Raw genomic sequence first — 13,739 nt, 5'->3', positions numbered from 1 at the left:
TAGATGGGTGACTGAAAAATAAGAAAGAGGACATCAAATGGGGGATTCAGTTTGAAGTTTCTTTTAGGGTTATTTTAGCAAATTTTATATGATTATCATATATAAGGGTAAAGTGGGTATTTTGAAAAACTAATGTATAATAAGTCAAATGTTTTTCGTGTGGTCAATGAGGGAAGGGAGGCATGTGTTGGGTTGGGCTTTCCAAAAGTTTACGGGAGATTTTTGTTAAAGTAAAATTTCAGGGGAGGTTTTTATATTTTACCCTTCTTATTATTATTCTTTCTTTCTTTGTGGGTTTGACCTAAAAACAGGAAAAGAACATCTCAAATGGAGTTTACATAGATCGATTGGATATTTGGTTTTCAGCTACGCTCTCCCCGAGTTTCTCCGATACGCCGCACAGAGAGGATCTCTCTTCCTCTATCTTATCTCGTCCTTGGTTGGGGTTCCGTTTGGGGGGAGGGGAGGGTTTGCCGAGGAAAGGGCAAGCGATGAAATCCTTGAAGAAACTGCGAGGATTCACACTGAACAAGACTGATGCCAAGGGCAAAAGAGATCACCAGCCTTCCGCACAGTTGGATGAGCTCGCCCAGGCATCTCAGGTTCTCTTTCTTGTCTTATCGCTTTCTCTCTCTCTAGGTTTTCCATTTATTACAGTCTTTATGCTCTCTCAGACTGGCAGCGTAATTGTTTGATAAGCATGAAAACACAATCGCCTACTCGGAATTTGTAGGGTTTAACGGAGCATAATTCATCCTTAGTGTTTTAATATCAGGACACTGTCATTTAGAAAATACTAGAAACAGCAACCATAGAAACTCAAAACACTCTGTTTCTCGTTATCGTTTCCCTTAACTTCTCATGCTTTTCCCCCACCCTCTCTCTCTCTATCTATTTATCGTTTTTTCTCATTTCTTTTGACTGGATTACGGACGTCTAAGTTACTAGCGAAATATTCCTCTGGATCTATTGCAAGTTTGCAACTGCGCTGTGAGGTTTGTGATTGAAGCCCAGTTCAGGATGAACGGTCTGGTACGATAATCTGTCCTATCGGGTCCATGTCCTCCCTTGGTTAGCCTTGGGCTTTCTGGGTCTAATAGTTTCTCCTTTTCTGTGCTTTTCATCTGTTCCTCATGGACAATTGGTTATTTATCACCCCCAAGGCTTCTCTCACAGAGTGACAATATTGCTCTGCCCCAAATGTATATTGACGAGTTAAGAAACAATATATCCATGAAATGAAGGTAGGAGAAATACGAATATTGAGATGGATGAATGAGAAAACTAGAATAGATAGGATAAAAAATGACCACAGACCATATCTGTTGGAATTTAGGAGTAGCCCCTATAGGTGATAGAATGAGGGAAGTAGGCTAAGTGGTTTGATCATGTGCACAGAAGATCATCTATGGTTAGACCTATTGCAAGTTGAAGAGTCTGGAAGAGGTAGAGGTGGGCCAGAGAAGATGCACGTTGAAGCGGTAATAAATGATTTGAGGGCCCATATTTAAACAATGGATATGGCGCTGAATGGAACAGAATGAAGGAACAGGATTAATGTGGCCAAATACATATAGTTGGGTAAAGCTTTGTTGAGCTGAGTTGTGCTCTCCCTTAAGATATGTGGATGAATGTGATCTTATATTTAGGATAATGCCAAAGATGTCACTTGGTAACCTCACATTATCTCATGAAACCAGCAGAGGAAACTTGACAATGAGGAGAATAATTGATGATCTTTGAACAATAAAAAAGGCACATGGTATTTGATCATGCTAGAAATCGATGATTTGTACCTGAATCTCACTTGGTATTTGATCATGCTAGAAACTTGACAACGAGGAGAATAATTGATGATCTTTGAACAATAAAAAAGACACATGGTTTGATCATGCTAGAAATCGATGATTTGTACCTGACTCTCATATGTACTCCAATCACTTCACCTTACTGGATGTCCAAGTGTTGGAATCAATACTGATCCAGGGACTTAAGCATGGAATAATTAACAAACAAGAAAGGGATAAATTATTATTATCTGTGGCTGCTGCCCTCTTCCAACCTTTTTAGTTTCTACAACCACTTGTCTTGTCTAGCAAGGGAAATTTGATGGGGACTTGGATAAAGGTAGAGCTGTGAGTTAGGTATTTTGTAGGAGATATGTAGGCAAGTATGGTTTCTAGGTTTTGAAGGTTAGAGGTTTAATGAATGGGTTTTTTGAGAGGAAATATAGGCTGTGTTTGGAAACGGTGCAAATAAGTGTGAATGCAAATATGTAGAGTGTAAGATGGTCCATATAAATTGCAAAGTTGGGTTAGTTTTGCACCGACAAATTTACCTTCTTACCAAACAGACTTTTAGCTGTAATGGATGCAAATATGAATTCCAATAAAGCATATGCCTTTTTTTTGTTTAAATCAAAAGCCCACTTGAATGAAAATTTACTTATTTTTTATTGATGTACTTTTACATCTTATTATCAATGTAAATATTTATTGGAAAATGTGTTTTCTGTCATTTGTCAATGCATAAATATAATGTTGCCAAACACAGGAAAAAGTGAACCAGAGTGCAAATTTACCCTGAACTGGGATTTACACTCCATTTGCATCGCTTCCAAACATAGCCATAGTTAAAAATTCGAAGGTTTTTTTTTTTTATTTAATATAAATAAGCATATGCAGAAATTTCAAGAGAGAGGTGTACTGGTGGAGATTTGAGTAATCTTGAGAATGAGGGGGGATCCTTTAAAAGGATTGAGAAGGATCATGGAGAAAGTTAAGCTATGGGGGTTGACTGGTATATGAAGAGGCCAATTTATCTGAACTCTGAAGTAAGATATCTTCCCAGATTTGTTCTTTTTTGGTAAAGCTAATAAATTTGAAGAACATAAAGAATTCTGATGTGATGAGATAAAGGCTTTCTCATTGATTAAATTGCTGCTATATTCAATTCTTCAATTAAATCAGTGAAGAAGAATAGTAACTTTTTTTAGTGAGTAACTGCAGAATTTCATTAATTTGGCAAAAGTGTGGTGATGTATAAAATCCAAGAACAAAATGAGCAGTACAGTCTGCAACCGTCTACGCCCAAAACATTACCCAATTTACATACAAAATATCCCCTACTGAAAGAATTGAATTGGTAGATCAAGCTTAACTTTGATGGTAGCAGCTTGGGGATCCTGGACCTTCAGGTATTGGAGGTAATTTTAGAGATGAGGAGGGCAATTTCATCGCTATGTTCTCGGGGCCAGTTGGAGAAGGAGACTCCCTGAGAGCAGAAGTGTTGGCAGTAGTGGAAGGCATTCAAAAGGCAAAACAAATGAACATCCAAAAGCTATTTGTGGAAGGAGACTCCAAACTGGTGATTAGCTGGTTACAAAATGGGGGATCAGAACTGTGGCTTTTCAACAATGAAAGGAAGAAGATCAGGTGGCTAACCAGAGATATAGAAATAGTGGTAGGGTGGGTTAAAAGATCTGCTAATTCTGTAGCAGATGCCTTAGCTAAACAAGGGGTGGAGAAAGATTCACTTTTCTGGGCACAACTGTAAGGGATCTGATTGTATCATTGTAGAGGTTTTATCTCTCACAGTCCGACTGTATTTAATGTATTGTACCTTCCATTATATTAATTAATAAAAGGTTGAGTTATTGATAAAAAAAGAATTGAATTGGTAGATGGTTAAAGAGCAATCCATGACAAAGCTGTTAGCATCTTTATGAAACAGATTTCTCTTTTGCTTGAAAAGTTTTTTGATTTCACTCCATCCAAATGCACTGACAAAAAGCAGACAGGACCATACTCCATAAGATTCCACCACTTGATTCTAACCTGATATTGACCAAGAAGATAAACCATCCCTTGTGGAGTGAGGGATAAACCAAGTTGAGCAAAAGAACAAGGTGAAAAAAATCCTGAATAGTGGATGATATAGGACAAGAAGAACATAACTACATCAACATGCTATTCTGGAATGTTATATCCACAATGGTTTTGCTTGTTTATGAAAATTTTCTTTACTACATTAATACCCTCTGGAATCTTCCCTTGGAAAATCTAAAATTCCTTCCTGTCTCAAAAACAGCAAGTACTTAACAATGAAAAAACTACATTTCCTTTATTTTGTGGCATTGGAATTTGGGGAGTCCTTGAAGAATCCAGTTTTCTTAGGTGCCAAAAGCAGGAAAATTGAGCTTTTGTTATCACATCTTATCATTTATATGCCTTTATTTTTTGAAGAAAATACACCAACACCCATGTGCTCCAATGAGCTGTACAATGAAAATATACAAAAGGATTGAATTCTTTTTCTCCCTACTATATACAGACTTTCCTTTGTAAAATAGGAAGTATGTGGTTTTCCCCTGAATCCCTAGCCATGAGTATGGCAATCCCTGTGTCTTTCTTGCCACCATCTCTTCAGTTTTACTTTTATTTTCAAATAACTGATTCCTTTCAGTCCACATGGCCCAAAAACAGCAAAGGGGCTACCTTCCAAACTGTCATACTTTCTTTGCTCAGATCCTTAAGCTGCCAGCCATGAAAAAAAGGCTTCAACCAAGCCTGGGAAGCATCACAGAACACCAAAATGTTCATCACCTTTTTTTTTTGAAGAATAAAGAAAAAACTTTCATTAAAATAAAAGAGGAAACATTACAGACTGATTTGGTGTCAAGATGACACACCAACAGGTCCAATACACCAATACACCTGCAAGCTGAAAAGGTTCTACATGACATGGTTACAATTCAAGAATACTCAAGAAAATTATAGCAAGTCAAATCTGGCATCTTGGACAAAAGCTGGAGGGACTAAAGCTAATTTGTTACCAGCCTCCCACTGCTGCTACAATTGGTTGGTATAACCATACCCCCTGAGAACTTACGAACTACCACTCTCCTCCCCAAATTCATTTTTTCATTTTTAAATCAAATTCTCCAATATTGTTTCCTTTAACAGCACAGCCTCTGGTTTATGAATTCTTCCTTCAAATCCTCAATTGTCCTCATCCGCATACTCCTCTTCTCCTCCTTCTTCATCCCACCCTTTATTTTTGTCTAATCATTCTTTTCTTCTATTCTCCTCTTCTCTCTTCTATTTTTTCAAACTGTTCAAAAGCTAACCTCGCAAAACCTTCCCCTCCCCAGAAGAAGAGACCAAGAGACTTTCCTACCCTGACCTCTCTATCCAGTATCCACCAATCTGTTGATTTCCACTGCCCCATTTTGAATTAGCTTTTGAATCTTCCTGATAATCTTTCCCAGCTTCTTCTGAAACCGTCCTGTCCCCTTTTCCCCCTTCCCCTCCCTCTTCCGTTTCTCCCACTCTTCCTCCCTTCTCCCCTACTTCATGTGATAAATTCAATATCCTTCTCCTGTTATAAACCTTTTTATGAGTGTCTCTCCCTCCTTCTCGTCCCACCATTTTCTTCCCCCCTCTCTTACTTGAGTCGACTGGTGAAACTGGGCTCGGAGAACTTACCTCTGTGTTTCCAGTATCTTTCTCTGGGTTTCTGTCATTTGTAGATTCTTCTTCCACTTTCTCTTCTCCTTCAACCATAGCTGTCCCTGTATCCCCTGTTCTGAGCTCTGAAGGTCCTGAAGCCCGTACTTCAACTACCTAGTGCTCACTTGCTTAACCTGCCATTGTACTCACTCCCGCCATCAGACCTTCCGTTTCCTTTGAACATTCCTTCTCATCATCTTGTATCTCTTTCAGTTTGACCATTGCCAAACCCAATTCCCCGACTATCTTCCCTTCCTCGAGAACTGCTGCACAAACACTGGTTGCTGCATTGTTTTCCACTTCCTCCAGCAGGCAACAAGCCAGAGCGGAAGAAGCTTTGGTCGTTGGCGGAGGACAGTTGGTTTTCTGCAACTTTGAGATGTTCCCTACCCTTGGCCTTTCTTACCAGCTTCCAGTGCCTGAGAGATGATCTCTTGCTGCTCTCCCTCCTTTTCTGAAGATGAATCTCCTTGGGAAACACTTGAGGCTCCTACTGCTTCTCTGCTTCCTTTCCTTCGCCAGAACTCCAGGGTTTTTTTTTTTTTCCTTCTGAGAATCTAGTAACCACCCCTGGAGGCCTGGACCATAGTTTCTCAGAGAATTTCCCATGGAGGAACAAGTGAGTTAACTGACTTGCTGATGGCATTACACAATACGCAGTTCCTGCTGTTCAACTCCATTCCCCTTTTTTAAAGACTTTTTAGTCGAGCATCTACTCGAAGTAGCTGCAATTGTGACTTAATACCAGGAAGGCCACTGGCTACCTTTGATGTACTCCTGAGTACCATATTTTGGAGGCTGGAAGTTAGTAGGCGTTGTGGCCTTAAATTGCTTATAAGATGATCTTGCTGCAAACTTACCAGGCCTTTCCAGCATCCACACTTATTTGTCCTCAAGGTTTGGACAGGGTACAATACACTATAATTTGTGCAATAATTCAAACATGTAGGCTATTTCCCAATCATTAAGATTTCTTCTGAAGGTTGCATTTCAAACTACCATTCCATTATGGATTTCGTAATTTTCCATGTCCAATACATCTGTATTTTGAGCTATGGCATATAATTGATGGGAGATCTCCTTTTATGGTGTCTCATCGTGCCAAATATCAGCCCATATCTTGAACACATTCCCAACGTTGTATTTGATTTTTTTTTTTGATAAATTTTTCGTATGACTTTCCAATTCCATTCCATAGTGCAGACCATTCCCAGCCCAAATTTCTTCTTCTATACTTTTTTTCGATAACAAATAAAATGAAAATTCAGTAGAAGATCAAAGAACAGTACAAAACACGATGTGATGAGAGTGAGGGATCACGAGACAGAAAAAAGAAAAAAAATAGAATAAAAAAATAGCATTACAGATCAAGACCCCCAATATCCATTTCCAACATTGACCAAAACCCAGACTCAAAAGACTCTTTTTGGACACCCTCAAATTCTGGTAGAATCGAACTCCAATATAAAAGCCAATTCCCAATCACTGAGCAAAGCTTTTTTTTGTCATTTTATTTGCCTTCAAATATACATTTTTTTATTTCTTTACTTCCAAACCTCCCAACAGACGCCAAAAGGAAAGCAACTCTACTGCTTCCATGAAAAACTGGCCAGCTTGAAAAAATTTCTTTGGGACATCTTGGTCATTAAACCTCCGTCATTAAACCTCCAGAACCACTTGCTTAGGAGCACTGTGTTCACTGCTTTCAACTTGCTTATATCCAAGCCTCATCCTTTATTGACATGCCAAGATAGCCCAAGGAAAATATTATTGAAATCTCCTTATTAAAAAATTACGGAAATTTAGCAGTTGTGTTTGCTTGTTTCTTTTTTGACTTATGAGAGAATATGAAGTTTAAATTGAAAATGGTAAATTGTATTTGGGAGATAAGTAATCAATTTTGACAATTGTCCTGGATTTTATTCTTTATATTTAACCTGAACTAATGGTAATGCATGTGGAACAAGAGGCGAGATTCTATCCCACCAACATGAAAAGGAGTAAAAGGGTAAAAGGCACAGTAAAGAGAAAAGTAAAAAGAAATGAATGTGTAGAAAGGTTATTATCACGGCTTGGTCCTTCTAGGTCATGATATTTTATATAAAGGGAGCATGATATACTTTTTTTTTTTTTGATAATGAGCATGATATACTTTTTGGTGAATGATTTTGGAGCATCCTTCTAGGTCATCATGTTCTTTTGGGGTATGATTTGGGCACATCCTTTATTTTATAAAGGGAGCACACCCCTAATCACTACTCAAAGAGTACATGTCTTATTGATCAAAAATAGAGTACATGCCCTAAGGCTATGTTTGGTTTGAAGGAAAAGGAAGGGAAAGACAGGGAAACCTACACAAGATTTGTAAAGGTTTCTCTACTTTTCTCTTCCTTTCCCTACTTTTTCCTTCAAACCAAACACAGCCTAAAAGACAAAAGCACCCCCATGTTTTGACTTCTCTAATAAGAAATTGTGGTTTCTTTGCCTCTTCACCAGGGATATGCCCAGTTTATCACAAATGGGAAATGTCCTAATATCTTCCTGTGCTTTTTACATGTTAGAATGACCTTATCAAAGTTGAAAAAATAAATAAATATATATTTCTTTGCTTTATAAAGTTATTTATCTATCATTTTGCTTTTTCAGAATGTTTCTCAATCTCTTTGTTTGATTTTGTTGTGTTTATTAGGACATGCAAGACATGCGAAACTGTTATGATAGCTTACTTTCTGCAGCTGCTGCAACAGCAAATAGTGCATATGGTATGTAATTTCTTGTTTAACACTTGTAACTCTCTAAAACACCTTTTAAAGAAAATCTCCCATAAGTCACATTTAATGTAATGAAACAGGAGATATAATCTTAAAATTTGTAGTAGCTTATGTATTATGATATGGCAATAGTAAATGCTTTTTTTTTTTTTTTTTCCCCAAAAGAAGGGCGAACATTTAAAATTGGATCAAGCATAAGTCAAATAGTTTTTTTCCTTAATAGAACATAATGAATGATGTGTAAGGATTGCAAAGTTATCCCAGGGGATAACTACACAACATAGATCAGTTGTGGCAGATGTGCGCATTAGGAAATGAAAGAGAAATAGGTGTCTAAAAATTAAGTGGGAAAATCTAAAAGGAGAAAAATTAGCACAATTTAGAGATAGGTCGATAGTAGAAGGAAATTGGGATTTATGTGTAAAGACTAATGAGATGTGGCTTGAAATGGCAAATTGCATAAAGAAAGTTAGCAAATGATGTTTTAGGATAATAATCTAAAGGAAAATGGAAAACGGGAAAAGTGCTAAAGAAACTTGGTGGTGGAATGAAGATGTTTAAAATATAATTAGGTTAAAATGAGCATGTTATAAAGATTGGCAAAAATCTAAAAATAGAGAGAGGCACGGAATGCAATCAGCACAAAGAGAGGCACGGAATGCAGCCTCCCTTAAAATAACAGTTACTCCAAGACTAAACAATTACACAGCAGCTCAAAATAACTGTTCCCGAAAGGTCCCTTCTTTAGCAAAAACATCTGATAATGCATTTGCTGATAATCTCACACAATGAAATCCCATTGTCATATCCCTTGTTTTTTAAGAAAAAGTAAAGTATAATTTCATTAACAGAAACATAAAACATGTACAACAAGCCACTGTACATAGGGGTATACACAGCCGAAGCCCATGCAAACCTATAACCTGAAACAGATTCCCAGTTTCCCACATGGAGAAGACCTAAGTTTGTCTACCCAATCTTCTTCAACCTTCTCTTCTTCTCTCCTACCTTCACACCCAAAAGAAGCTTCAATGGCTGTCACCAGCCAAACAGAGAAAAATGCCCCATCTGCAACACCTCAACCTTTCGGGGAACGTCTTCTGGTCTTACATGGCTTAGACTAACAGCGGCCGAGTGCAGATCTTTCACAAAGAAACCATCCAATTGGGCCTTGCACAGAGAAACAAATGGATCAAAATACTTATAATTTCCAGAGATTTGATCAACAACTCTGTCTTCCACCTGCAGAGTTTTGGACAATGGATTCCACCTGAACACAGTAATATTATCAAACTGCATTTGAAAACATGTTGCATCAACCCCAACCTCCTTACCTACCACTTCCCAGAGAGCCTTACACTTCCCGAAAGGGGTTAATATTATGGTGGATTTCAACTTTAAGCCTCTTATAACACCATCTGCAATTCTCCTTCAGTCTCTTGGTGGTTCTTCAGTAACCACTACTAGCTTCTTCTCCCAATCAACCTTGGCAGCATTGGTGGTTATCCTATTAGATTGATAGCTCTCCCATATTCTTAAACTGCTGCTGCTGCTCCTCCTTTCCTGCAGATTCTTTGCTCGGCTTCTGAATTTTCTCTGTTGACTCCACCCTTATTGCATTTCTCCCATCCATAGCATGAAATCATTCAAAGCACCTAAGATCTCCTTCCAACAGTTGCCAGATTTCCTTATGGGAAACAAACTAGTTGCATTTTAAACCGTTGCTTCTCCTCCTTTCCTGCAGATTCTTTGCTTGGCTTCTGAATTTCCTATGTTGACTCCATCCTTGTTTCATTTCTCCCATCCATAGCATGAAATCTTTCAAAGCACCTAAGATCTCCTTCCAACAGTTGCCATATTTCCTTGTGGGAAACAAACTAGTTGCATTTTCCTTCCTCCAAAATATTCAATGAGCACCAGAAAGCTTCCCTTAGCATTCCTTCTCCTTTCTGCCACATACCTCCTACCATCTTCGGATCTTCCTCTGTTGAGCCCTTACACTTCATCTTTCAACTTGCTTGGTTGCTTTCCCAACCAAATCCTTAAACCAGGTAATCACATCTTTCTCGACCAGGAATACCATTGCCATTTTCATATCTCTAATTTTCAAGGCTGCCTTCCCTTTCACCCTGAAGCTTTCCAAGAGAAAATGCTTTGCCTTGATCTTCAAAGGTCTTCTCCACGTGGGTGGGAATCTGCCTGAACTCACCTATTGACTCCATCTTTTTGTGAAGAATTGTTCTGTTGCATGTTGAAGGGGCTAGGGCTAGATCATAAAGGATATGGGTGGGTTGAAGTAATTTGAAATAATTAAAGTGCTCATAATTTAACAATGGATATGACATTAAACAGAATGGAATGACAAAACAGGTTGGCAGATAGCATAGCTAAGCAAGGGGTTCAAAGAACACATGTTTTGGACTCATTTGTAATTTTGTTTTGGGTCAGCTTACTAAAGCTGGTTTCTTTCACAACTTCTTGTTGTATCCGTAATTTTTTCTAATTAATGAAATCATTTCAGAGTTGCTGATAAAAAAAAAGACAAAACAGCATTCATGTTTTTTTTTAATCAATAACTGAATGAGATTCATTAAATGAAATTACGAAGAGAGGAGGGGAGATAAACTTTCTTAGCTCCCCCCAAAAGGTGAAAACGAAAATTACAATATAGCCAGAACAAATTGCTTCTGCCCACCCCTTGCTTGGCCAAAACATCAAAACAGGATTCATGTTGCCAACTCCATATAGTTGGGATAAGGCTTGGATGATGTTTCTACTAATGCATTTGCTGATTGGTGTCCCAATTCTCTAATCGGACTCCTTACCTCTTTCATCGTGTTCCTATGCTGCCAAATTCCTAAGGTATCATTTTGTAGCCAGCTTATATTTCTGTAATTTAGCTGTTTTTCTATTCTCAACTCTTGCAGGACAGCTAATAGCTACACTATGGTTGAATCTCCTTGACCTATTGGACCAGAATATATAGCCAATATGTTCCCATAATGATTTCGGAACACTTCACCTATACCCAGTCTGCCAGGATCCCCAAAGCTACAACCATCAAAATTGAGTTTTATTTGGAATATTTTGCTGAGAAGTCCACGTCCATGCTCTAGGTACTCTTCTTGTAGTTGTGGAAGCAACCCAATTCCAACCTTTTGGTTGGGCGAAATTGGAATCCCATTCCCATTCCTGGTGGAATGGAATTTCCCCATCTGAGGGAATGGCCATTCCCTCCCCCTCCCTTGGGAATGAGAATCCAGTCCAGCTGATTCCAATTCTGAATCCGATTCCCACCTGAACCAAACAGGTGGGGGGATGGACCATTCCAATTTCGATTCTGGTTCTGATTCTGATTCCAATTGCAAACCATACGGACCCTTAAGGTTTTTACTCAATGAGCAATCTTTACTGTTTTGTTTTCAATGAAAGCCTTTTTGGTGAGAGGCCTTTCATTGAAGATCGTAGAATTCCTTTCCTCCCATAGAGACCACAAGACTACTGCCCTTGTGGATTTGATTGGAAAAAAGTCCAAGAACAAGCTTCTTTTATCAGTTGGTGGATTTCACCTGCAACCAAAAGGGGAGAAGAAAACTTCCCAGATGCAGGAAGCCTAGAAGTGAGCTGACAGGAGATCAGTAAATGAAATGTAGTTTCAGAGCTTGCCTTGCATAAGAAACACATACTAGGAGAAAGATACCAACCCTTCCTTCGAAGAACATCACAATTGCTGATATTAAGGTGGAAAACCTTTTAACAAAAAGCTCTAATCTTAGGTGGAATTGGCCTTTTCCACATGGCTCCAACTGGAAAATAGATACTTGGATTGGAGAGGATAAGAAATAGTTGACTGTAACCAAATATAATCTGATTTGTTTTGATAAGAAACAGCAAAAACAGAAAAAGAAACAGTGGAGACTGGAGAAGAAGAAGAAACGGAAAGATAAAAAGAATAAGAGAAGGGGTGCAGAATCTAATCTGTCATGCCGCCCCAAAGATTGCTATTTATATTAAACAAATGAAAAAGACTATATTGACAGGACTACCCCTGCCAGAAAGAAAAGATTAATGGCTAACATTACAACCAATAGCTAACAACAAAAAATAACAAAAATAATAAATAAACCAGCAGGACCACAAACTAATTAGCTATTTCTCTACACTCCCCCTCAAGTTGGGAATAGATATTCAATATTCCCAACTTGCGTAAATCTGTCTCTAGCTTGACTTTGGTGACTGCTTTGGTGAAGAGATTGGCAAATTGTATATTAGAGGAAGACATACTTCTTGAGAAGCAACTCCCTCTCTCTCTCTCTCTAATGAAATGTCGGTCCACTTCAATATGTTTTGTTCTATCATGCTGTATTAGGTTATGAGTAGTGTTAATGATAACCTAGTTATCACAATACAACTTCAAGGATCTTTCATACTCAATTCCCAATTCTTCAAGTAAGGATCTCAGCCATAGCACTTCAACTACACCATTAGCCATAGACCTATACACTGCTTCAGCATTGGAGCGAGAAACAACACTATGTTTCTTACTCCAAGAAATAAGATTTCTTCCAACAAGAGCCCACTACCTTGAAGTAGATTTCTTATCATCAATACATCCTGCCCAATTTGCATCGGTGCATATTTCTATCTTCATATGACCATTATTCTTGAAGATTATATCTCGGCCTAGACACCTTTTCAAGTAGGCTAGTATTCTTTCAACAACAAAGGCACATTAGCATGGTGTACTCCTCTTGTTTGAACCGTAGTTTGAAACCAAACTTCTCCTCAAGAGGATAGATGGGGCGATTCAGGTGAGATCCAATGTAGATTCAACTTTCTATTCACTCGTGGGATCCGGGCGGTCTGGGGGGGGGGACCACCACGACTCCTCTCTTCTCGAGAATCCATACTTCCCTTATCAGTGTATGGACAACTATCTCTCGAGCACAGGTTTAGGTTCGGCCTCAATGGGAAAATGGAGCACCTAACAACACATCTTCATCAAACCATCACCCATTAGTACAACACCAACATTATTTGATTCCAAATTCAGAGCAATGCCTATCCTACCCTCTTCAAATTCTACTAATTCACCTGCCATTACTTCATCAAGACCATGATTTAGCATAAGAGATGTCAGGGTGTGTTAGGCAAAGATAGAGAAGTTTCTCACAAGTTGTCGATACATACCCTTTTTTATAAATGATACATACCTTTATTTTCAGAGGCCTTCTTCTATACTTATCTTATGATTTTGCTTAATAGGTGTATCATCGGGTTTAACCCTTAAATTTCTAGTTTCCTTTAGGAGATCAAAGACATATTTCCCTTGGGAGATAAATATGCCATGCTTGGACCTAAACACTTCAATTCACAAGAAATATTGTAACTCACCTAGATCCTTTACTTTAAACTCTTGACTAAGTAACTGCTTAAGGGAATTCATTTCATCAGTACC

At 38.4% G+C, this 13,739-nt stretch overlaps 1 protein-coding gene across 1 annotated transcript in view; it reads left to right on the top strand.

Moving 5' to 3' along the window:
• Positions 1-284: 284 nt before the first annotated feature.
• LOC104592795 (uncharacterized protein At2g33490) overlaps positions 285-13,739 on the top strand; it is a 32,012-nt gene continuing 18,557 nt past the window's right edge. The window contains exons 1-2 of the mRNA XM_010252285.3: positions 285-602; positions 8,200-8,272. Of these exons, the coding sequence (XP_010250587.1) occupies positions 492-602; positions 8,200-8,272 (184 nt within the window). The 5' untranslated portion in view covers positions 285-491. The remainder of the gene's footprint in view (positions 603-8,199; positions 8,273-13,739) is intronic.

Source organism: Nelumbo nucifera, chromosome 3 (genome assembly GCF_055504915.1).
Source record: "Nelumbo nucifera cultivar China Antique chromosome 3, China Antique-T2T, whole genome shotgun sequence".
Taxonomy (NCBI): domain Eukaryota; kingdom Viridiplantae; phylum Streptophyta; class Magnoliopsida; order Proteales; family Nelumbonaceae; genus Nelumbo; species Nelumbo nucifera.
The sequence above is the reverse complement of the archived record's forward strand: the minus strand, read 5'-3'. Positions and strand labels throughout refer to the sequence as shown.